Below are 25,122 nucleotides of genomic sequence, written 5' to 3' on the forward strand. Positions count from 1 at the left end.
AAAGTGCCATAATTCGGTATGTGTACTATCCTTGTAGTCCCTACTTCGTGACTCCGGATTCTTTGACCAACACTTGGCAACGTAAATGTTAGTGTATCTTACAATATCATTGATCATTTAAATGGAAATTATTTGCAGGAAAGCATCCATCAGTGTTGGAGTGTTTTGTGAACGTGCTTTTGGCCCGGGAAAAGTCTTCACGCTATTTTTCGAATGGGTTCTACAATAATTCAGATATACAGGAGTACTTTTCAAGATCGTTTCACCATCTTTTCCAATATAAAATATGACGTCGTTGTACCCTGTGTCCTCTTCCATTGGAATATCACTCGTAATAGATTGTGCCGAGTTACTAGAATGATTGTCATCCACCAAACCTTCTCCTTCAAAATCGATGTCACTTTCGAAATCACTGTCACTGTCTACTTGGTCTTGCTCCGAGAGTTCCATAAGACACTGTCGGATGTCATCAGGTTGAATATATCTCCTTCAATCCCTGTAGTGAAAACAACCCAGATCACTATATTTATATACGTATATTGCTCGAACGTGCAATTATATACATAATGAAGTATCCAACTCCATTAGTCACTAAAACATCCTGGAAGGAATGTTGTTAAAGTGGAAATAAAGTATAATACCGCTTGGAACAGTAAACGTAAGCTCCAAAAATTCTTACATTTCTGTGCGCATTGCAGTGTTAGGACCGCTCCCAGCAAGATGAACAGTGGGGGCTGTCTTCCGACTGAAAATACTTCCTGCACAGGAATGAAGATAAGCCACCTCCTCATTGATGTGTTTAGGGGACAATTCTTTAAACCATGCCGTAGCCTCCAAGAGTATTGGACTTTTATAAGACAGAACTCTAGGCAAGGGTTTCCTAAACTTTTCACCTATAAGGCTCCGTGAGCATATCACACACATGTCCAAGCACCCCTTAGCCACAGACCATAACAGTGCATTCAGTAAACAAAAAAACATAATTTTGTAATGTTACCATGTTTGATTTTAATAATATAATTTAAGATTAATATTTACATTCCTTGAATGTTTATTGTAACTTCATGTACATGAAGGTACTTTATAATTGCACAGAAATTATAAAACAGTGTGACACCTGGCTAATAATTACTTCTGGATCTGGTAACTTGCTTGAAAAAATTCACTTGGCGCAGTTGTTGGATCAGTGGGACAGATGGTGCTGTTTTACAAATGTTGCCACTCGAACTGAAGATCAGCCTCCACATGAGCTCGGTTTCTGTACTTTGTTTTGATTTGTGTGAGAGCAAAAAGGTAGACAAGTCTGTTGTCATTAAATATTATAGCTTAGAAATTTGACCAGTAAGGTTCTGTCAGCTAAGGTGCAATATTGTGTGAGCGTTGTCAAGGCATTCTCGCTCTTCATAACGTATGTGCTGCGGGTCAGTATATCTCCAAAAACATTATCACATAGGAGGTTTTGTCCCGGCAACGACGATATTTCCTTTCTAGAAAATGCAGGGTAAAGGGGATGGATCCAAAAGTCAATCAGAGACGTGGAGTTGTGATACATTCATGGAACTTCCTGGAGCTAAACGTGTCACTGCATCTGATTCTCACCTACATCATACTTCAATTCATTTTTCATTTTCTCTCTGCCAAGATACTCTGATTAGTTGATCTTCATACATTATTATTTTCATGCCCATATCAACAGTTTGTCAGTTACAATTATAAGGTGAGGAGTTCCCACACAACAAGTATTTGATTAGGTGGAACCTCACCACCTGATAATTGTGATAGTTGACATGCTTCAAGGGAGGGCAGTTCAAAAGGGATTTCTGATCCACGAGATTTTATCAACCACAGGCAGAAAATATCATCTGAATGTGGGTACTAGCAATTCCAAGTGTCTCACAATTACATCACTTACACTACCCTGTAGTATTTGTTTTTTTCCCACTGCTTGCTTGTACCATCTATCAGCCAAGTTAAGAGTTAGATACACTGAGTGTAAGTTATACAACAGTGAAGATATAGTCCCTAATAATATTATTGGCTTTACATTCTAACTAACTTTTACAGTTTTGGAGATGCTGAGGTGCCAGAATTTTGTCCCACAGGAGTTCTTTTATGTGCCAGTAAATCTACTGACTTGAGGCCAACATATTTGAGCACCTTCAAATACCACCAGACTGAACCAGGATCAAACCTGCCAAGCTGGGGTCAGACAGCCAGCGCCTCAACCGTCTGAGCCACCCAGCCCGGAAATATAGTCCCTAGATGGTGTATGTATAGTATGTGTAAAATAAAATTTCCATCTGCAAATACTCACAACTTATATTATTATTATTATTATTATGGGCTCCTTAGATTATTGTCGAGGCCCCCCCAGGGGTCTGCGGACCACAGTTTGGGAATGGCTGTTCTAGACCACAAGTTTTACAAGAATATAACCACATATAACGTGGCTCAGCATATATGCTAAACAGACGCATGTATAATGCCTCGACAACAGGGATAACCTTGATGGCTGTTAAGACTAATTTAGTAGCTGAATTGCTTTTCTTCCACAGCACGACTGAAAAATGTAATTATCTATCAACATATCAACTTTAACTTATGAGCTTTGAGGTTACCCATTAATGAAAATGAACTACCGCATTTTTCACAAAGGAAAGGTTTCTCTCCACTATGAACAACTGAATGTATTTGCCACGTCCTCTGGTGTTTAAATGTCTTACCACACGTACTGCAGGTATAAGGCTTCACAGCAGAATGCACTGCACTATGTTTACTCAAACCATAGGCTCTAGTGAAGGCAAGACCACAATGTGAACAAACATGTGAGCGTTTACCCGTATGCGTCCGCATGTGCGACCTCAAACTAGCCTTCCATGCATAGCGCTTGCCGCATATTGAACAAGAGTACGGCGTTTGATCCGAGTGGATGATCATATGTTGATTTAGCCGTTTCATCTCAGTAAATTTCTTATTGCACACTTCACAAGAATACAAGACATTTCCAAGGAATGGACAGTTGTCATCCTTGGGACAGCAAGTAGTCGAGAACTGGTGTTTCATATTATGTGCCATATGCTTCTTCAAAATATCTTTATCCTTGAAACTCCTTCCACAAGAAGAACAGTTCCATGTAATTTCACCTGTCAGAGAAGTGACTGCTTTTATTTCAGTAACACCAGTGGTGGTAGAAAGCAATGAGGAAAGAACCCTGTAATAGTAAGATGAAAACTATTTAGAACATATCAAGTAATTTTTAAGCTAGAGTACAAAGACACTTGTCACAACATCAAAATTGAAAGGTCTTTTGATTACAACCTAGAACATTAGTTAATGGAATGCCTATTACACCAACATACACCTCAATAGGAATTTGTAATACCATAAATATGACCTCAATGATCTCTCCAACTACATATGTAATACCTCTTTTTTTTTTGCTATTTGCTTTACATCGCACTGACACAGATAGGTCTTATTGCGACGATGGAATAGGAAAGGCCTAGGAAGTGGAAGGAAGCAGCCGTGGCCTTAATTAAGGTACAGCCCAGGCATTTGCCTGGTGTGAAAATGGGAAACCATGGAAAACCAACTTCAAGGCTGCCGACTGTGGGGCTCGAACCCACTATCTCCCGATTACTGGATACTGGCCGCACTTAAGTGACTGCAGCCATCAAGCTCGGTTCTAACACCTCTAGGCATAGCATAATACTAGGCCTGATTTTAAGTAAGGGCTGTTTGAAAATAACTATACAACGAAAGGCGATTTTCAAACACCACATTTATATGCAGATTCTACATACTATACTCTATTTTTCAACATAGGCATCAAGTTTGTTTGAACAATTATCATACCTTACAACTAAGTTTTGAATACCATCTTCACAGAAACTTGCCACCTGTTCCGATAACCAAGAATTCACGGCCATTTTCACTTCGTCATCATTATTGTAGTGGCTGCCGCTGAGATGATGTTTGGCATCTGTCCTCACAAGTATTGTCTTCAACTGAAGCCACCAAATCGTCTGTGATCAGAGATGAGTGATCGGAGTGGGCCTCATATTGGACATTGTGACGGCCATCTTTGAAGTCTCAAACCCACTTACGCACTTTGCCTTCACTGATAGCATTAGCACCGTACACTTAGCAAATCTGTTGGTGAATTGTCTGCAGTAGACAGGTCCCTTGCCGAACCTCGCACGGGGTGGGCGAGTCGATAATCTTGATCATTTAAGCAAGCACAGAGCACAACCATACAGGTTAATAACAGAGCTGCAACTGAGCACCATTTTTCCGAGGTATGCTGGCACCTGACGCACATGCTTGTTGCGACACGCGCGAACTACTAGTGTGTACAACAAAATGGTCCTTACTTAAAAAAACATGCCTCGTAATTGACCCTTCTGTCCGATTTAAAGTTGGTCTTCAACAAACTAAGGAGGTGGATAAAACAAGAAAGCCATCTATGAACCTACTGTTAATTATTTCAAAGTCACATACAAGCTCAAATGCATTGGTGTAATAGCTCTACTGGTAGGAGCACGAGGTGCTATACCTTCTATTTTGATGAATTTTGAAAAAGTATCACATTCCAACTTCCATACAAGATGAGATAGTCACCATAGTACTACAAAGAGAGTTGTCAAATTCTGAATCACCATCTGAATCCACAATTCTACATTTTTGAAATTTTATAAAATATCATACTTGCATATTGTAATTATAACTGTAACATTAAATATTGATGTCATATTGGTATACTGAGTCCTTTTACCTCCAATGGGAAGCAGTTTTGTGAATTAGAAAAAGTTTACAAGTTGTTTGATATCACACCGACACATGGTATGATAGGATAGGAAAGAACTAAGGGTGGGGAGAAAATGGCTGTGGTCTTATTTACGATACAGCCCCAGCATTTACCTGGTTTGAAAATAGGATACCACAGAAAATCATCTTCAGGGCTGCCAACAGTGAGGTTCAAACCCACTATCTCCTGGATGCAACCTCACAGCTGTGTGTCCCTAACCGCACAGCCAACTCGCTAGGTACAAAATAAATATGACAACACTTTTGGTCAATGACACACTAACACATATTCTGTACTGCACCAATTTGTCAAGATACAAACTTGCAAAATTTTAATAACAGTGATGATTAAATTTTTTTTTTACAATCTGCTTAACTTTGCACTGACACAGATAAGTTTTATGGTACGATGGGATAGGAAAGGCCCAGGAATGGGAAGGAAGCGGCTGTGGCCTTAATTAAGATACAGCCCCAGCATTTGCCTGGTGTGAAAATGGGGAAACCACAGAAAACCATCTTCAGGGCTGCCGACAGTGGAGTTCGAACCCACTATCTCCCGGATGCAAGCTGACAGTTGCGAGCCCCTAACTGCATGGCCAACTCGCCCGGAGGTGATTAATTATGCATAGGGTAAGTTGCCCTCACATATGAATGAGTTCTTGTACCCTTTGAAGCAGAATAGAAACATACTTGAAATAATAAATAATAATAATAATAATAATAATAATAATAATAATAATAATAATGTTACTGGTTTTATGCCCCACTAACTAGTTTTACGGTTTTTGGAGATGCAAGGTGTCAGAATTTCAATGTGTAAGAGTCCTTTTAGGTGTCACTAAATACATACTAACACATGGCCGATGTGTTTCTGCATGTTCAAATACCACCAGAATCAGGCGGGATCGAACCCGCTAATTTCAACTCAGAAGGCCAGTGCTCTACGTCTGACCTCTTCAACCTGGAAAGATACTAAACCCAACGCAGACACTCCAAGGTATTTTGGTCTTAAGCCTCATTTATGATTTTCCCCCTCTTTTTAGAGATATACAGATCTCAGCAAAAATCAATGACATACACTGGACTTCCCTGATGCCTTATTGTTCTTGTTTTTACAGTCACCAAAATACACACAATGGGCACACCACCAAAATGTTATTAGCTAAAATTCTATCTCAAAATGCAGTAAGTAATTGGAAGAAAGCCACTGCCAAACAATTTGACACAAAAAAGGATATCCATGAAAAGTAGGATTTGGTTTAAGAACTGATGGGAATTTTAGTATGGATTTTCTACTTCGTATTGTGACACATTCTTTAACATTTATTTTGGGTGTACCTAATTAACATCTGTTCTTCCCATGCTATCTTGTGTCATAGGAATAAAAATAACCAGTCAAGAGGTGTTTCATGCCTGTGTAAAGTTAGTTAACTCAAAATTCCATACTAAGATTGCCTCAGTAAGCCGAGGTGTGCCCTCAACATGGTGATATGCACATGAACATCTGTTCCCCAGTCACATACTACTGTGCAATCAGCAGTTGGGGTGTTGGCTTATTATTCTTGACTAGGTTAGATGGACATCTTTCGTTAACCATACTCAGTACAATATCTACTGAAGTATCAAGTCATATACAGTATATCTGAGCATTGGTCCAAAAAGGTGGTAAGCACCAACATGGCAAATTTGAGTATTACAGGTTTGCCGAATGTACTCTACATGCTTATCTCCTTATATCCTGAAATCAGCAGTAAATGCCTTCTTTGAATAGTTTCCAAAACCATTACAAAATGACAACTTGTATTTCTTTGATGAAGGACAGTGGTTTATGCCATTACAATGGCTTAGAGTAAGAAGATGTAGCTTCTTTAACAATTCTCATGACGGTGTTATCACGCCACTTCACCGCACGTGTGAGTGAAAATTGAAACTCACCAGAGTTTACAGCGGCATGATATTGAGGACTGTTTCGTGAATATAGATGACGAGGTGGATGAATTGGAGTATGAAGAATTATATGCTGGTATATCTGAAGTTGTGTACTTGAAGGATACTATACAATAAGCACGGTATAACAAAATAATGAGCGTTTACTAAACAGTACAATTTCCTCAACCACTTCACAGTTCAAGCGGGTTATACCAAATGTGCTCATCACTCAAATCAACCCCAGGCTTATGCATAGTTAGAGGTTTGAGTACTTTCTTCTACAACCAAGAAGTATGCAGCTAGGATATGCCACGTTTACAGCATGAAAAATAAGAAATCAGGTAGGAAAGATACTCGAAAAGCAGACATGCCCTCAGTGTGAGCAGTGTGGTGTTGGGCTGTGTATGGAGCCATCCTTCAAAATTTACCACACAAAGAAACAATATGATTCCGTGTAATAATGTACCTAAAACTCATAATAATGGTGTAAAACATGCTATAAATTCAATCCATAGTGATATTAAGTGTGCCCGCCCTGTGGTGTAGAGGCCCCAGGTTCGGTTCCTGGCCATGTCATGGATTTTTACCCATATCTGAGAGCTGGTTTGAGGTCTACTTAGCCTATGTGATTACAATTGAGGAAACATCTGATGGTGAGATGTGGCCCCGGACTAGAAAACCAAGAATAACGGCTGAGAGGATACGTCATGCTGACCACAAGACACCTCGTAATCTGCAGGCCTTCGGGCTGAGAATCCAATATAAATGGAGAATGCCTGTGCTTGTGTTCATAGACAGTGCTCTCTTGGGGTTCTGCTATACGTTAGGCTTATCCACTAGTATGATTAATAGATTCTTCAGTTGTTGATGACAAGTCTAATGTATAACCAGAGGTAAATATGTAAATATATAAATATTTCAATACATACTATATATTTTAAAGTGTTTATGTACCTGTACTTTAAAATAGTTAATCCACACGAATTTTATGCCTAAAAGATACACCTACACTTGTTTTTAGATTGTACATATAGCCAGTTTTTACTTTGAAACATGCCCGATTTGAACGTTGGACACATTCCAATATTATGACTTTTCTACTAGGCAAGGCATATTAACCACTTGACGTACTTTGACGGATCTCTCCGTTCTGGCTCTCGACTGCACTCCAGTACAAAGACGGATTTCTCCGTCCGCGCATAGTGTTTATTTCCGGACCCGGTCCAAGCCGGTTTCCTTTGTGAAAGGATTTGATATTAGTAAGGTAACCTCTTGACAGATGGAAGCACTGTTTTATTCCATTGATGTATTCAATAAACACTTCTGTGCAATTATTCTGTGGAAAGAATAATTTGTATCTTAGCAACCTCATCGTAAGCGAAATCATGGCTGCCTCCAAGTTGAGAGACGAAGCGATTATAAGGGAACTTTACAAGAGAGCGACTTTGATATAGAAATAAACTATGAAGAATTTAGTGGAAGTGAAAGTAGTTCATGTTACCGTGACGCGAGTGCTGGTAGGGGTGAACAAAGTACTGTTTTGCTGCCAAATGTGTCGATGAATTTTAGGCCTACATCTGATGCCATACCAATGGCTTCTAATAATATTTTACACAATAGGGAATGGAACTGGGAGCATGTAAGTAATACTTCAGAGTGTAATTCATTCATCGCAACTGGTGAAATAAACAGTGTTGTTCGAAGGCGCCTAGGACAATGCCCAAACGAACTGCAAGTTGTAACGAATTTCTAACAGCAGACTATTGGGAACATCTAACCAAAGAGACAAATGCTTATGCAAGTAAATGTCTTGTATCAGCTGCCAAAGATATAAATAGGGTAATGACATATGAAAAAGAACACTGGCTTCCTGTATCTATGGATGAAATGTAGGCCAGGTTACCTTGAAGTGGTAAAGTATGATGGCAAGCAGAAGTTCAGACTCAATCTTGTTGTTGACTACAACTGTGCAATGGGTGGAGCTGATTCCCATGACCAGAGACTCGCATCATTCCCCTTGATGAGGTAGTATGTAAAAGGATACAAAAATATATACTTCTACATCCTAGATATGACACTTCAGAATTCCAACATCATTCATCGCCTCCTCAACCCTGACAAAAAGCTAGTAGGCTTTACCAGCTTCTGGATCAATTTGGCCGAACAGCTATTGACAAGTGTGACTTCGCCTGACTATCCGAAACGACGATGTCCAAGCCCTGGGTACACATCACTGAGAATTCAGGGGAAGCACTGGGAGCACTTTCCAACCAAAATACCCCCAACAACGAAGAACGTTACCCCATCACGGAGATGCAAAGTCTGTGTGACACGGGGTCTGAGGAAGGAATATTCATTTGAATGCCACCGGTGCAAGGTGGCGCTGCACGTAGATGGCTTTTATGATCTACCAAACGCATAAAGACTTTACAAACTACATCTGACAGTAGTTTGGATATTTCCTCTCATTAAGTTGTAGGAAAGCATGCTAGTTCAGTGTCGGTGATAATATCATGTAAAGTAATGAAAATAAATGGTACACCAAGTCATAAATAAGTTCAATTAAATGGTAAGTGAATGGGTTAACTAACTTTGACTTATGTGAAGGTACTAATGTACAGCTGAAGATGACTGTATAAAAAGTCAAAACCGGTACTGTAAGTAGGATCTTATATAAATAAAACTAGTATTGATAAGGTGGAACCTTTTCTTATCTATAATATATAAGAACTATCAATACAGAAAATGAAACTAATAAATCAAGATCAAAGGAATGCTGGTGGGAGAAAAAAAGAAGAAGACGTGCCATTTTTATATTATAAGGGATTCAGAACTGGTATGATGTTTCATTCAGAAGATGAGAGGGACACAACAAAATGTTACTAACAGGGCAATTTTGGCAACTCTGACCCATCAATCAGAGCCAAACTCAGTATGGAGATGGTAATATGATTCTTGTGAGCAATGCTGTTGTTTTCTGCCTCCCATCTTCTATTTAGTGCAATTTTCCAAGCATTAAATGTTTAACTATGGTTTGAATTCGGCACGCTTTGAGGTCTGCTGGTGGGTGGGAGAGGAAAGACGACATGGTGCTAAGGAGCAACTAAGAGAGGAGAGAAAGCAACAGCAACCATGGGAGCAGCAGGTAGCATTGCTCTAGTGTGTTTGCTGTCATTTCTCAGCGCTGCACTGCGGAGAGGACAACTGTAAATATATACGAGCAGATTGCAAATAAAAGGAAATTATTGTTACTAATTGATGCAACCACAGTGACGTTACTGTCTAGACTTACATTGCATTATGCATGGAGGAATGTCTATTAATAGTTGCTGTAACGCTGCTCCTACCGATGGATGTTCTTTTCAAGTAGCCTCATATATATAATTTACATAAATATATCTATAAATCGTCGGCGTTCAGGCAGAAGTGACTAAGCGGACTTAATCACTTAATATGTAACATAGTAGAAGGCATTGCAAAAAGAACTAGCCCAAAAGGTGTGATAGCCTCGCAGTAATATAAAATCATATCTCACTGATTTCTTAACACCCATTTATCTCAAAAATATGTTTTTGGATTTAGTTACTTCTGCCAGAATGAAGTCGAATAAATATTAAAGTTTATTTACTCCACCTATTCAATACATAAAAAAAGATTTTAATAATGAATTAAATCTGTAAATAAAATTATAGAAACATGTTTCGCCCTTTAATTAAGGGCATCTTCAGCCTTAATCTCAAACTGAAAGATAAGTAATCAGGTACCTGATTGTAATTAAATTACATATGAATGTGAAGAAAATGTTGGAAATGAGCGAAATGGTTGACAATAGTTATGAAATTCTTAATATGAGGCCTTAATAAAGTCTAAAATACAAATAGTCGTAAATTTATACACTTTCTTGAATGTAGTTAAGAAATTCTTGAAATGAGGCCTTAATAAAGTCTAAAATACAAATAGTCGTGAATTTATACACATTCTTGAATGTCCTTGTTTAAAAATTGGTAACAAATTGTATACTGCTAGTTTTATAAGAACGCCACTTTTTTATTAAGGCCTCATTTCAAGAATTTCTTAACTACATTCAAGAAAGTGTATAAATTTACGACTATTTGTATTTTAGACTTTATTAAGGCCTCACATTAAGAATTTCATAACTATTGTCAACCATTTCGCTCACTTCCAACATTTTCTTCACATTCATATGTAATTCAATTACAATCAGGTACATGATTAATTATCTTTCAGTTTGAGATTAAGGCTAAAGATACCCTTAATTAAAGGGCAAAACATGTCCCTATAATTTTATTTACAGATTTAATTTATTATTAAAATCTCTTTTTATGTATTGAATAGGTGGAATAAATAAGCTTTAATATTTATTTGACTTCATTGTACATTTCAATACGGACCTAAACATGAGAATTATAACATGTTCTGCCAGAATGCCGACAAAATAGTGTACATACACTGCATGATATAAATTGTATATAAACCGTAACAACAGTATGCTCCATATGTATATATAAAATTCAATATTTATGACAGTGGACTGGTAGTCACTGAATATACAAAATTTGTATACAGTTCATCCATACAAAGAAAATTAACTTCGTGAGCTCCAGTTAAGTTACCATATCAGGAATAATTCTAGTCTGGTTTTTGCAGTTTTGAACTTTAGTAGAGTTTCTTATAAGACATATTAAACCTTATCTCATTCCCCTCCCCCCTTCTAATGGTTAAGTTTTTGGTAATGATACACAACTGACAACTGCCATTTTTTCAGGAAACAAAAACATCAACAAAAATAGCATCCTCTTAGAATTATCAATATTAGCGATCATGGGGTCACTTTCAAATTATTTGCAATCACCTCTTCAAATGATGATGATGATGATGATGATGATGACCTCTACAATCCTTTTCTAACAACCACTGGTGTAACCATACAACTAGGTTACAGATTCCATTCAGTATTTATTATTATTATTATTATTATTATTATTATTATTATTATTAACCTGATTCATTAGATTTTATATATTCTGTTTCTCATCATTTAGACTGTAATAATTAGGTATCACGTATATTATTGTATTTCATCATAGGTTAAGTGAATATGTTTGTAATTATTCTGTATTGTAGTAAGTGAGATTTGTTGGTTTCATATTGTCATGCTGTGGCTTGTAACTTTGGCTAGATGAGCTGGCATAGTATTTTGCAATCGAGGCTATGTTTAACTGTGCAAGGAGATTTCCCGGTGACGCATTCGGCATAGTCATTCTCGGACCGCTTGGGTACGCTTAGACGACACATGACTGATGACATCAGTGCGTGGACACGTGATTGCGACCAAGTGTCATTATTCGCCAGCTACTGTATGTGGAAGTGGAAGGGATGAACAGTGAGTGGGGAGATGAGTCGTCATCGCGAGGTGATATAAGTCGAGGCAACGGTAGTGAGAGGTATTCAGATGATATCACTCAGTTGGTACTCAGTTCATCAGATCTTACTCAGTTCATAAGCAGTTGATATTGTGGAGATCATATGTAACAGTCTGATGTATCAAATGGAAGAAGTGGTTTTAGTGTGATGGTTAGAGCTAAGAGTTGTGTTTGAAGAGGTAATCATCGAGGAAGTCTACAAGTGGTGCTTGTATCCGAGCAGAGACGGGTACTATGCTGATAAAGAAACATCATCTTCTTGTGAGGATGGACTTCACAAGATTTTTCAATAATATTTTCCAATTATTTAAAATACATTGAGTGGACGTAATTACATTGGAGCTCCCTACACGCGTACATGGTATGTAGGCCAACTCCTTGTTATATAAGAAGATAACAACAGACGGCTCCCGACTTCAGCTCACAGGTTTTCCCAAGAATTTCAAGTTCAACAGCGGTGTATGCAGACAACAGGTAATTAAAGCATCAGACATGTTATGCATTCATAACATGAAGAAGAGTGTAATCAGCGGCGATATCACATCTCACTTCAAGTTCATGCCAATAGCTTTTTTTGTTTAGATTAAATTTTCCTTTTCTTTGTACCGCAAATCTCACGATATATTTCTTTTGTTAAATTAAAAGACGTAAATGATTGTTCATTGTGACGTAAATTTAGTCATAAACTCAGTTTTATTTTTAATTATAATAAGTGATTCCAGTTCCATGTACAATCCTCAATTGTGGAAATGCAACAGTAATTTAATATTGTCCTGATCCATATCCCTGTATATTGCCAGATATGTGAGTTTATCACCTCACGCCTTGAGATAATTGATATAAGAGGTATGCTCTACCGAATTTTGTTGTTTTTCTTAAAAAAGCAACTGGCGCTCAAACAAATGTTATGTATATTGTGTGGAAGATATGAAGGTATAAGAGTAGTGGTTGGAGTAGCCACAACGTGTCGCCAGCAACGTGGGACTCGAAAGGTTCAGAAAAAGTGTTTCTGAATGGCAATATACATGGATCAGTTCTTTTAATAAATACGCACATGTTAAATTCACCGAGTAATGTTAGGAAGGTCATTTTGTTGAAGTTTGTATTTAAGGGGTAATGTCAGAGGAAGTGCAAGGGGAAATAGCTTTGAGATCGCGAAAAATTAGTAGGAAACCGAAGATGGACAAGGATAGCAATATGCAGTCAGATGATGAGGCTGAGGTTATTGTGTCCAAGGAAATCCAAGGTGGTAACATAAATAGGAAGTTGGTGACTAAGGTGGGACCTACTGAAAGTCAGAAAATAGTACAAACTGAGGAAAACGCTGTCACGCAAGATCAAAGTAAAGGGGTGATTGACCTGGGTTTATTTAATTTGCTGATGTCCAAAATGACTGAGCAGAATAATATCATTAGTGAGAAAATTGAATCTCAGAATAATATTATGAGTGAGAAAATTGAATCTCAGAATATTATTATGAGTGAGAAAATTGAAGCGGTCATTAGTGAAAAAATTGAAGCTCAGAGTAATGCCATAAATAGTATTAATAAGAAGATTGATGATGTTAGTAATAAGATAGATCATAAGGTGTTAGAAATAAGTAAGCAAATTAATAATTTAGAAAGTAAGGTAAATAAGGAGTGTAGTGATATCAGAGCTGAGATGGAATTGGGTCGGAGCAATCTCCATGCGGAAATAGAGCAAATTAGTGAGACATGCATCAAACAGATTGATGAATTAGGCGCCAAGATCGAGTCCAATAAAGGAGAAATCAATGAGTTAGTAGAAGAAAGGTTTGAAAAGATAACCAATACAGTGGGGCAAGAAACTAGGAAATGTATTAGTAGGGTAGAACAGGTGGAAAGAAAACTTGGAGAAGTAGGTGATCTAGAGAGTGAACAAAAATCATTATCACAGAAGGTGAGAGAATCGGAAGAAAAATTACAGGAGAAGTTAAGAAAAATTGAAGAAAAGGCTGAGGAAACATTGGAAGAAAAATTTCTGAGTTGCCAGAGAGTACTCCAGAAAGAAGTGCGTGATAGTAGAAATGTACGCGAAATAATTGTAAATAATGGTTTAATCACTAGAGATCATGACTTACCTAAGTTTTCTGGGAAAGAATTTAACCCGATGGAATTTATGAGAGTAGTAGAGAAGAAATTTGCTGTTCAATTAAGAGACAATATTGTTAGCTGGGAAACTGTATTGGAGATCTTATCTAATGCTTTCGTAGGAGAGACTAAGTCTTGGTTTCAAGTATATAAAAGCTCGATGTCTAGTCTAACTGAATTTAAGGAGAAATTCATGGCTAAATTTTGGAGTGAAGGTGTTCAGAGTAGAGAGAGAGAGAGAGTAATGTTTGGCAGGTATAATTCTAACGAGGGTGTTAGAATGACTGAATACTTTTTGGCTCATGTTTTGGTGTGGAGAAATTTACAATGTATTGGACCTGAGGCTGATATAGTTAGACTTATGGCTAAGCACTATCCCGATAGAATAAGAGAAGCTGTTTGTATGCAAAGAGTGGAGACTATTAAGGAAATGGAGATTTTGTTGGAAAGTTTTGATGCTTTAGGTAGTAGCTTGAATAATAGTAGGACACTAAATAGGAATGTAGAAGGAAGGGGTAACCAATCTAATAATCAGGACAGGACTATGAATAATCGTAACTACAGAAGAGAATATCAGGAGAGACCTAATAATAATTTCCACAGGGAGAGAAATTATCAAAATAGTTCGGAAAATTTCAGGACTGGGAGGCGTGATTATGGTAATCAACCAGAAGCTGGGAGGCGGGAGAATACAGGCCATAATAATAATAATAATGACGCTAGAGGAAATAGGCAACAGGGGAGGCCGACTGAGGTGTGTAACCAACAAGTCGTAACCGAACCAAGTACTTTAAACGCGCAACGGACTGTATAAACAGGTCACTGAGACAGTCCGTAAATGGTGAGTTCACGTATAAGGTAGATAAGCATGTTAATGTCGACCAGCCTATAGTTGTAAGTGAACATGATTGTGACCTAAGTAGCAATAATTCAAATGTTTTAAGTGACGACTTAATCGTAGACAATAAATTTTATAAGTGTAATTTAAATTTAGATATAAGGCAAGATTTGTTAAGTGATCTTATATTATGTAATGAGGATAATTTAAGTAGTGTTACTGTTACACCGACGATTGAACTGCTGATATGGGGCAGAAAAGTTAAGATTTTGTTGGACTCTGGTAGTGAGAAGTCATGTGTAAATTCCAAGCTGTATGAGGAAGTTTTGAGAGAGAAGTATGAGGTAGCGGAAATTCCAGTGAGGAATACGTTCATCGTAACAGCTGTTGGAAACAAGTCTCAAAGAGTGAATAAACAAATAGCTGTCCCCATTATCATAAGTGGAGAATGTATTTTCCAACCATGCTTAGTTGTGCCTAATTTAGTTTATGCCGTTATTTTAGGTACTGACTGGTTAACGTGTCACAAGGCTAAATTAAATTTTGATCTGTGTAATGTCAATCTTATTTGGGGAAAGAGTAGCAGGGAAGTCAGTTTACCATATGATGTTTTGTCAGAAATTAGTGCGAATAAAGTGTGTTCTAGTACGGAAGGATCTTGTGAAATTCCTAATATGAGGAAAAATATTGATGTCTAGAGATGAATTGTATGAGACAGTGGAGAAATGTAATTTAGCGGAAAGTCAGAAGGACGAATTGTGTGAATTATTGATATCACATAGTGATGTTTTTAGCGATCGGCCTGGTAGAACACATCTTTACGAACACAAATTTAATGTTCTTGATAACTCAACTTTTGTAGGACCGAAATATCCCATTCCGTTAAAATACGCTAGCGCTGTTGAAGAGCAGATTGACATTATGCTAGATTATAATATAATTGAACCATCATGTAGTCCTAATTTAAATCCACTTGTTATTATACCTAAGAAGGATAACACGGTAAGATTGTGCATGATAATTTTTGTAAGACTATATTGGATGAATTTGAGCTTGGTGACAAGGTTTTACTCAGAGTGCCACTCCCATCATCAGCAGAAGCTGGTCAATTTTCTAAGTTTTTCTTGTTATATCAGGGATACTTCACCGTAGTGAAACGGATTGGGAAATGTGCTTATTCATTAGAAGACAAGGAAGGAAATATTGTAGGCACATACAATATAAGAAATCTTAAGAAATATATCATGTGAGTTTGTTGATTAATTTTCATATTATGTTAATTCACATATTTTATGAAGCTGGCATTGCGAACAGGACTTCAGTGAAATTAGCGTGTGTTGTGATAATAAGTGAGGCACGGCAGTGCAATAAACTCCAGTGCTTGGAGACAGTGTATATAATGAAATGTCTTCGAGAATTACTTTTGAACACTCAATGAACGTTTGAAATGACAGAAGTGAGAAAGAAATGTAATCTGTATGTAAATAATACTGTATAATCAAAGTGAAAATGGTAATTGATAAATGTTTTATATGTGTAACAACGAACATCCAGATGGATGATACTATGTACCAAATTTGTAAAGGGCATTTTTATACATGTATCTATGGTGTACTCGATTTCAGGTGATGGTGTATATATTTCATGAATCAATCGATTCATTTAATCGATTATTTCATGAGGGAGGCGTTCTGTAACCGTACAACTAGGTTACAGATTCCATTCAGTATTTATTATTATTATTATTATTATTATTATCATTATTATTATTATTATTATTATTATTATTATTATTAACCTGATTCATTAGATTTTATATATTCTGTTTCTCATCATTTAGACTGTAATAATTAGGTATCACGTATATTATTGTATTTCATCATAGGTTAAGTGAATATGTTTGTAATTATTCTGTATTGTAGTAAGTGAGATTTGTTGGTTTCATATTGTCATGCTGTGGCTTGTAACTTTGGCTAGATGAGCTGGCATAGTATTTTGCAATCGAGGCTATGTTTAACTGTGCAAGGAGATTTCCCGGTGACGCATTCGGCATAGTCATTCTCGGACCGCTTGGGTACGCTTAGACGACACATGACTGATGACATCAGTGCGTGGACACGTGATTGCGACCAAGTGTCATTATTCGCCAGCTACTGTATGTGGAAGTGGAAGGGATGAACAGTGAGTGGGGAGATGAGTCGTCATCGCGAGGTGATATAAGTCGAGGCAACGGTAGTGAGAGGTATTCAGATGATATCACTCAGTTGGTACTCAGTTCATCAGATCTTACTCAGTTCATAAGCAGTTGATATTGTGGAGATCATATGTAACAGTCTGATGTATCAAATGGAAGAAGTGGTTTTAGTGTGATGGTTAGAGCTAAGAGTTGTGTTTGAAGAGGTAATCATCGAGGAAGTCTACAAGTGGTGCTTGTATCCGAGCAGAGACGGGTACTATGCTGATAAAGAAACATCATCTTCTTGTGAGGATGGACTTCACAAGATTTTTCAATAATATTTTCCAATTATTTAAAATATATTGAGTGGACGTAATTACATTGGAGCTCCCTACACGCGTACATGGTATGTAGGCCAACTCCTTGTTATATAAGAAGATAACAACAGACGGCTCCCGACTTCAGCTCACAGGTTTTCCCAAGAATTTCAAGTTCAACAGCGGTGTATGCAGACAACAGGTAATTAAAGCATCAGACATGTTATGCATTCATAACATGAAGAAGAGTGTAATCAGCGGCGATATCACATCTCACTTCAAGTTCATGCCAATAGCTTTTTTTGTTTAGATTAAATTTTCCTTTTCTTTGTACCGCAAATCTCACGATATATTTCTTTTGTTAAATTAAAAGACGTAAATGATTGTTCATTGTGACGTAAATTTAGTCATAAACTCAGTTTTATTTTTAATTATAATAAGTGATTCCAGTTCCATGTACAATCCTCAATTGTGGAAATGCAACAGTAATTTAATATTGTCCTGATCCATATCCCTGTATATTGCCAGATATGTGAGTTTATCACCTCACGCCTTGAGATAATTGATATAAGAGGTATGCTCTACCGAATTTTGTTGTTTTTCTTAAAAAAGCAACTGGCGCTCAAACAAATGTTATGTATATTGTGTGGAAGATATGAAGGTATAAGAGTAGTGGTTGGAGTAGCCACACTGGTCATTATGATCTTCAACAATATTGATATGCCATACTTTGCATTGTTCGGCAATCAATAAAATGGGAAATATTTGTTCATAAATTGAACTCTGCAAATTGATATGTAGAACACTTACTCATGAGATGAACTCCCTCTGTTGTCACTCTCTTTATCGTGAGATGCTTCCTTCCCATCCTAAAGGAAATAAGAGATGTATCAATCAATTATATCTAACAGATCATAAGGGAGTAGTCTGGAATACAAGGGATCTACAGACTGACCAACAAGAAGATGGCTTGTTAAATTTAAGAAGGACCTGCACAGATCTGTTGAACCAGAGTTCTACCACGCAGGCATAATGTGCACTCTGTTTGAGGTGGCATAAGGGATGTAGGGAAACAACTCTGGGTGCCTAAAGGAAGTAGCAATATACTGTAGATATAACAAAGGCGCACAATAAAAATTACTTTGTAAACAGATTTGTGTATTAGTTTATGAGTGACACCCATTTGATAATAAAACATATTAAAAATACAATATGTTAATTAAACAAATTAAAGGTGTTTGAGAACATTCTGGAGAATAGAATCAGAAAGAAGGCAGAAGGAAAGCTAAGAGATCAGGAAGGTCCACAGTAGGCCTTATACAGTATTTGCAGTAAGACAACTGCAAGAGCATCATTATAAGTGGGGTAAAGATCTACTGATGGCCTTCTTGGACTTTGAGAAAGCATATGATCGTGTATGCAGAAACAAGGTAGGAGAAGCCTTACAGAGAAAAAGGTGTCAAGAAGCAGACAATAGAAAGCATGAGGGAGATGTACCATGGGAGCATCAGTTGCATGAAAGCGGGAGGAGAGAGAACAGACTGGTTTGATAAAAACTGTGGATTAAGTCCAGAAAGCGCTCTGTCATCTTTGCTCTTCATTGTAGTAATGGATGACCTAATGACAAAAGTGGCAAGGAAAACTGGGGAAGAAAAAAATGTAAGTAGTGATGTTTGCAGATGACCAGTTAGTTTGGGGAGAAAAGGAAGAGGATATCAAGGAACAGCTAGATGCATGAGAAGATGAGGTGCAACAATATGGTATGAAATGTAATGCCAAAAAGAGCGAGATAGTGACCACAACTATAAAGGAGAGACTTATGAGAGGGATAATGCTTGGAGGGGAACAGCTTAGGAAGGTAGAGAGTTTTAAGTAGCTGGGAAGTACAGTCGAAACTGAAGAAAACGTCCTTCTCTAGCATGTTTCCACTGGTTATTATATCATTATTCCAAAGTCCCAGTCCATGTCCTATTACCCTATTAAATGCATGTTAAAGGAACCTGGATATCTTATTTACGCCAATCTTGAGTATGATCGTAATATTCCTACCATAAGAAATTCAAATTAGCATTCCCAGCCACGTTGCATGGACGATGTGCCAGCGGCCATTGGCCTGGTTGAGGATTTGGTAGAGAACTTAATTTCACGTCCCTAGTGTGTCAGCCTACAGCGTCTCAAGCCAGTCTTTGATGTGGGCCTATGTTTGTTTGGATCGCGCAACAGTAGCTCGTGTGATGTGTTGGTGCTTAATTTATGTCCTATTAAATACATGTAAAAGAAACCTGGATAGCACATTTATTTAAAGGAGAAACAATAAAACTTTTGTATACACCTATTCAATACATTAAAAGCAATTATAAAATTAGGATCTCATCCTTATTTTATTGCTTAAATATTAAAACATAGGACATGTTTCGTTCATATTTTGAACATCCTCAGCTATATATATTCTTACAAGGTTAAATGATAACATTGTTTTAGAACTTACACTAAGGTTTGCCATTGACAAACTTATCCATAATGAGCTTTGAAAAACCTATTAAATATTAAAACGTTTGTATATTACATCGTCTTATTGAAAATAATAATTAAGTTTTGACCTTTAAAACCTTATTATTTAAAATAGAATGTCAATACATTTACAATCTGCTGAATTGCTTAATGTTTTCAAATTATTCGTTGTATACGCATTCAAACATTTTGTTACAACTGGCATAACTTTTCACATATTATACTGTTTGGAATTGGAATCCTGATACACTCAAAACAGCTGAGGTTAGGCTTCAATATCATACTATTCACCCATAAAAGTGACAAAAATGGTGTGCACTGTTGATTATAGGTTATAAATTTTGTCCTACATTAAATATTTAACTTCAAAATTTGTCGAATTCACAAATTGCTTGTAATCTTGACCAGTGTAGGGCAATCGTACAGATGTAAGCAGGGACTCTGTCAACTGGTGATGAAGAAGCTTTGGTGACATGCAAATGGTAATTTCATCAAAGTTTATGTAAGAAAGTCTATTGACATATTCTTTCTCCTCCTGCCTGCATTTACTCTAGTGCACTCAGCTGTTTGACTGCTGCTTGTTATTCTACTTGCGCTCCTTGTGTTGTATATCTGAGGATGTTCAAAATATGAACGAAACATGTCCTATGTTTTAATATTTAAGCAATAAAATAAGGATGAGATCCTAATTTTATAATTGCTTTTAATGTATTGAATAGGTGGATACAAAAGTTTTATTGTTTCTCATCTAAATAGACTTTCAATACGGAAAAATGGGGATAGTCTCTTGCAATAGCACATTTATGTCGCTCTTTAGTATGTTTGTAATATTCCCACCATAAGAAATATAAATTAGCGTTCCCAGCCACACTGCACCCATGATGCACCAGTGACGACTGGTCTGGGTGAGGATTTGGTAAAGAAGATAACTTCACGTCCCTAGCGTGTCGGCCTACAACTTCAGGGAGCGTAAGTCACGATTGAAGAGGTGTTTTATGACAAATAAAAAGATGGCAGGATCATCTAATAGGCCATATACGTAGGCATGATAGTTAATGAAGAAAATAATAGAGCGTTTCATAGAGGGGAAAAATTATAATTGAGGGCAACGCGTCCGCCTGTCACCCGGTAGTCCCAGGTTCGATTCCCGGCTGGGTCATGGTTTTTTAATTGTAAAAGATTAATATCACTGGCCTGGGGACTGGGTGTCTGTGTCGTCCTTAACGTTCCTTTCCTCATATTAAACACTCTACACTTTCTCTATTCCAATTACATGCAGGTTCATATCACATGGTGCAAGTAGGGGCAAAAGATCTCTAAAGGTCGATGCCCTGAACAAACAGCATTAAAAATATATATAATTATATAATTAAAATTATAGACGACAGCATATGACACAAATATTAGATGACATGAGATGTGACTCCTACTATGAACTGTAAAGGAAAACAGGGAAACTTGAAGAAAGGAGAGCTGCTTCTACCCAGTCTCATGGCTGATGACTAGAGAGAGAGAGAGAGAGAGAAAGAAGTTAATTGTGTAACAACGTACATAAATTAGGACTACTGTTCATATGCTTAGTAGTTTGCAGGACATTCAGTTATGGAGAAGAAGAAAGCTAGACAGTTTACAAATGATGAAAAATTAAAGTTTATTGAGAAAGCAGATGTTAATCCATGCAAGAAACGTGTGCAAATTGCCCAGATGTTGGACATCCTTACGATAACTTTAAACATAATTGTAAGCAACGTGTATAGTTCGTGTCTCTAAGAATGTTTCTCCTCATGTTGGTGTTCTTAAAATGTATTCTTCATTATTAATTTCATTAATTATAATTGTAAACATTTGTTTGTTTTCATCATAATTATTTTTACGTTCAAACCTAACCTTAAATTAAACAGCATAATTGTTTTTCATTTTTTCAGCACGTTCTCTCCTTAGGACATTATTTTTTTTTCGGTCCCCACAAAAACATCCAAACCAGTTTTGGCTGTTTCATAGAGGAAAGTGGAAGAAATGATAATGAATAATCGAGAGTGGAAGACAAGCAGGAGCGTTCCTGAAAAGTGTCGGAAGCCTGGTTTGGAGCAAGGATGTCCCTGAAAGAAGCAAAAGGGTGATATATGTACAGGAGGTACTATGTACCTGTTGTGACGTATGCAGCAGGAACTTGGATAATGAGGCAGAGAGCAGTGACTAGGATACAGGCAAGTGAAATGAAATTTCTGAGAAGCAGAATAGGAGTGTCAAGAATGGATAAGATGAGAAACGAGAAGGTTAAAGATATAGTAAAAGAAGAGCCACTACAGAGCAGGTTAGAGGCATCTAGACTTGGATGGTATGGACACATGAAGAGGATGGCAGAGGAAAGGATACCAAGGAGGATGCACGAAATGGAGATAACAGGAAAATGTCTGAGAGACAGGTGGAGTGGAAGACTGTGTAGCGAGAAGAGGAGAGGACTGGGTGAGAGTGGCGAGGGAGAAGTGGTGGGAAGACAAGAGATGGAGAGGCTTATGTTACAAGCAGACCTGACCAGAAGCTGGAAACTGCATACGATAATGAAGATGATGATGGTTAAAACAAATGAAAAAAATATTATCCAGAACATATTTAACACCCATAATGTGCAGGGATCAATTAATGAGAAAGTAGATACCTCATCAGAGCAAATGTCTTTGACCATTTTCTCATCGACCTCGTCTGAACTCAGATCAGCAAGCAGACCATATGGATCTTCCTCTATCTTCACCTGGCTGCCAGTGGATATGATGGTATTTTGCTCCTATAAAGAAACATTCCGAGCGTATTGCTATAACTTCACAAGAGTTCAAGAAAAATAACATTACAATCACAGAATGCAGCTTGAGACAAGCTTTAAAATTTACAACTTCTCAGATCACAACTCTAAACTTAATATAAACAACAACTAACTAGTGGCTTATGCTGCCTAAGCAATGATAAACTATGTTAGGCTGAAAATCAGGGCCAGAAATTTGATGACCTAAAAATGTTTAAAAAGTGATCTATAAAACGACGGCAAAAATCCAGTAAAATGATCCAGAAACTTTTAAACATTACAAATTTTACAATCAATTTACTAATCGAGTTGGTATAGTCTATATTTATGTTATAGACATTATAATAAGCTAGTGGGCTTTTCCCATGTCATGAAAACAAGGCAAAGTCTTCGCGTTTCTCAGAGAACTTTGCCCCGGGTCTTCAGAAGGAAATCTCCACTGTTCACGAGAAAGACTTCTCTCTGCTGGAATGTGGACATTTCCAAGAAAAAAACGGGTGAGCAAACTTCCTTTAGTCCCAAGATTGACATAGCAGTGTAAAGATTTTCAAGTTGAGATAATATCCAATACCACATGAGTAAAGGCTTCAAACAGCCCTCAAACATGTAAGAAAATTGCTCAAAAAGTATAAAGTAGCCTAATAAATTCCATAAAATGACCATATAATGACGTATAATTTTAGAAAATGACTTAAAAATACAAAATGGCAAAAGAAAAAAAAATGAACTAATGAATTAGCATTTTTACAATGTGGCAACTATCATCAGGATTTCTGTACAAGTTACCACTGTCTGTTGTGAACCAATGAAAAGACGACATGTCAAAAAATCCTAGCCCTGCTGCTAAAGTTTCAGTTAAATATGATGGTCGTGCCATAATGACGTAGTTTGCCACTGTTTTCCCCAATGGGAGAAAAAGTACTATGTCACTGTTTGAAATGAACAATTCTCCTACTATGCCTCTAGTAACAATGATACCAGCTGCCACACGACAAATAGTGGAGCATCTCAGCGGAGGACCTTCGAAATAAAGTACTAAAATTATGAACGAAAATCAGCAATATTTTTTTTTTCTGAGAACCTGTAAATGAGGGTTTGCTGAGTAAATTCTATTCAGCCATTTCATCACAGTTTCCAATGCCAGAAAATGGCTCATCAAATTAGATTTTGGCAGTTCAACCTGCTCTAATAATAATAATAATAATAATAATAATAATAATAATAATAATAATAATAATGTTATTGGTGCGACAGTGTGGGACACAAATACAATTACGAGCTTTTTAACCACAACAACTTTAATATACGCTATTGGAGCTGGAATTACCGTGGCTGCTGGCACCAGACTTGCCCTCCAATGGATACTCGTTAAAAAATTTAAAGTGTACTCATTCCGATTACGGGGCCTCCCCGTGCCGGGAGTGGGTAATTTGTGCACCTGCTGCCTTCCTTGGATGTGGTCGCTGTTTCTCAGGCTCCCTCTCCAGAATCGAACCCTGATTCCCCGTTACCCATTACAACCATGGTAGGCGCAGAACCTACCATCGACAGTTGATAAGGCAGACATTTGAAGGATGCGCCGTCAGTACGAGGACCGTGCGATCAGCCCAAAGTTATTCAGAGTCACCAAGGCAAATGGACCGGACGAGCCAACCGATTGATTTTGATCTAATAAAAGTGTCCCTTCCACTTCTCGTCGGGACTCTGTTTGCATGTATTAGCTCTAGAATTACCACAGTTATCCAAGTAAAGTGGTACGATCTAAGGAACCATAACTGATTTAATGAGCCATTTGTGGTTTCACCTTAATTTGGCTTGCACTGAGACATGCATGGCTTAATCTTTGAGACAAGCATACGACTACTGGCAGGATCAACCAGGGAGCTGGCTGGCTCGAGAGCCGAAACCAAGCGTCATAGCCCGCCGCCGACGAGTGCGACCTGCGGGACACAGACTTGCTTTGCTCTGTTGGCCGGCCGAATGGCCGCCAACTAAAATTTCATAGGCTACCGAGCACGGGCTCTCACCCGGCCGGGCGTGTCTTCACTAGGGATCGGATCCCTTCACCATACATCGTCACACACGTCCCACTAACTACTTATTCGGTTTTTGGAGACATCGAGGTGTCAAAATTTAATCCTGCAGGATTTCTTTTATGTGCCAGTGAAGCTACTAACACAAGGCTGATGT

At 37.6% G+C, this 25,122-nt stretch overlaps 1 protein-coding gene across 2 annotated transcripts in view; it reads right to left on the reverse strand.

Annotated features, from left to right (window-relative positions):
- Positions 1 to 2,353: 2,353 nt before the first annotated feature.
- LOC136881838 (zinc finger protein 254) overlaps positions 2,354 to 25,122 on the reverse strand; it is a 115,247-nt gene continuing 92,478 nt past the window's right edge. For both annotated transcript variants that reach the window (XM_068229432.1, XM_068229433.1), the window contains exons 5-7: positions 22,792 to 22,917; positions 18,432 to 18,490; positions 2,354 to 3,211 (exon numbers count right to left, since the gene is read on the reverse strand). In XM_068229432.1, the coding sequence (XP_068085533.1) occupies positions 2,581 to 3,211; positions 18,432 to 18,490; positions 22,792 to 22,917 (816 nt within the window). In that variant the 3' untranslated portion in view covers positions 2,354 to 2,580. The remainder of the gene's footprint in view (positions 3,212 to 18,431; positions 18,491 to 22,791; positions 22,918 to 25,122) is intronic.

This window comes from Anabrus simplex, chromosome 10 (genome assembly GCF_040414725.1).
Source record: "Anabrus simplex isolate iqAnaSimp1 chromosome 10, ASM4041472v1, whole genome shotgun sequence".
NCBI lineage: Eukaryota > Metazoa > Arthropoda > Insecta > Orthoptera > Tettigoniidae > Anabrus > Anabrus simplex.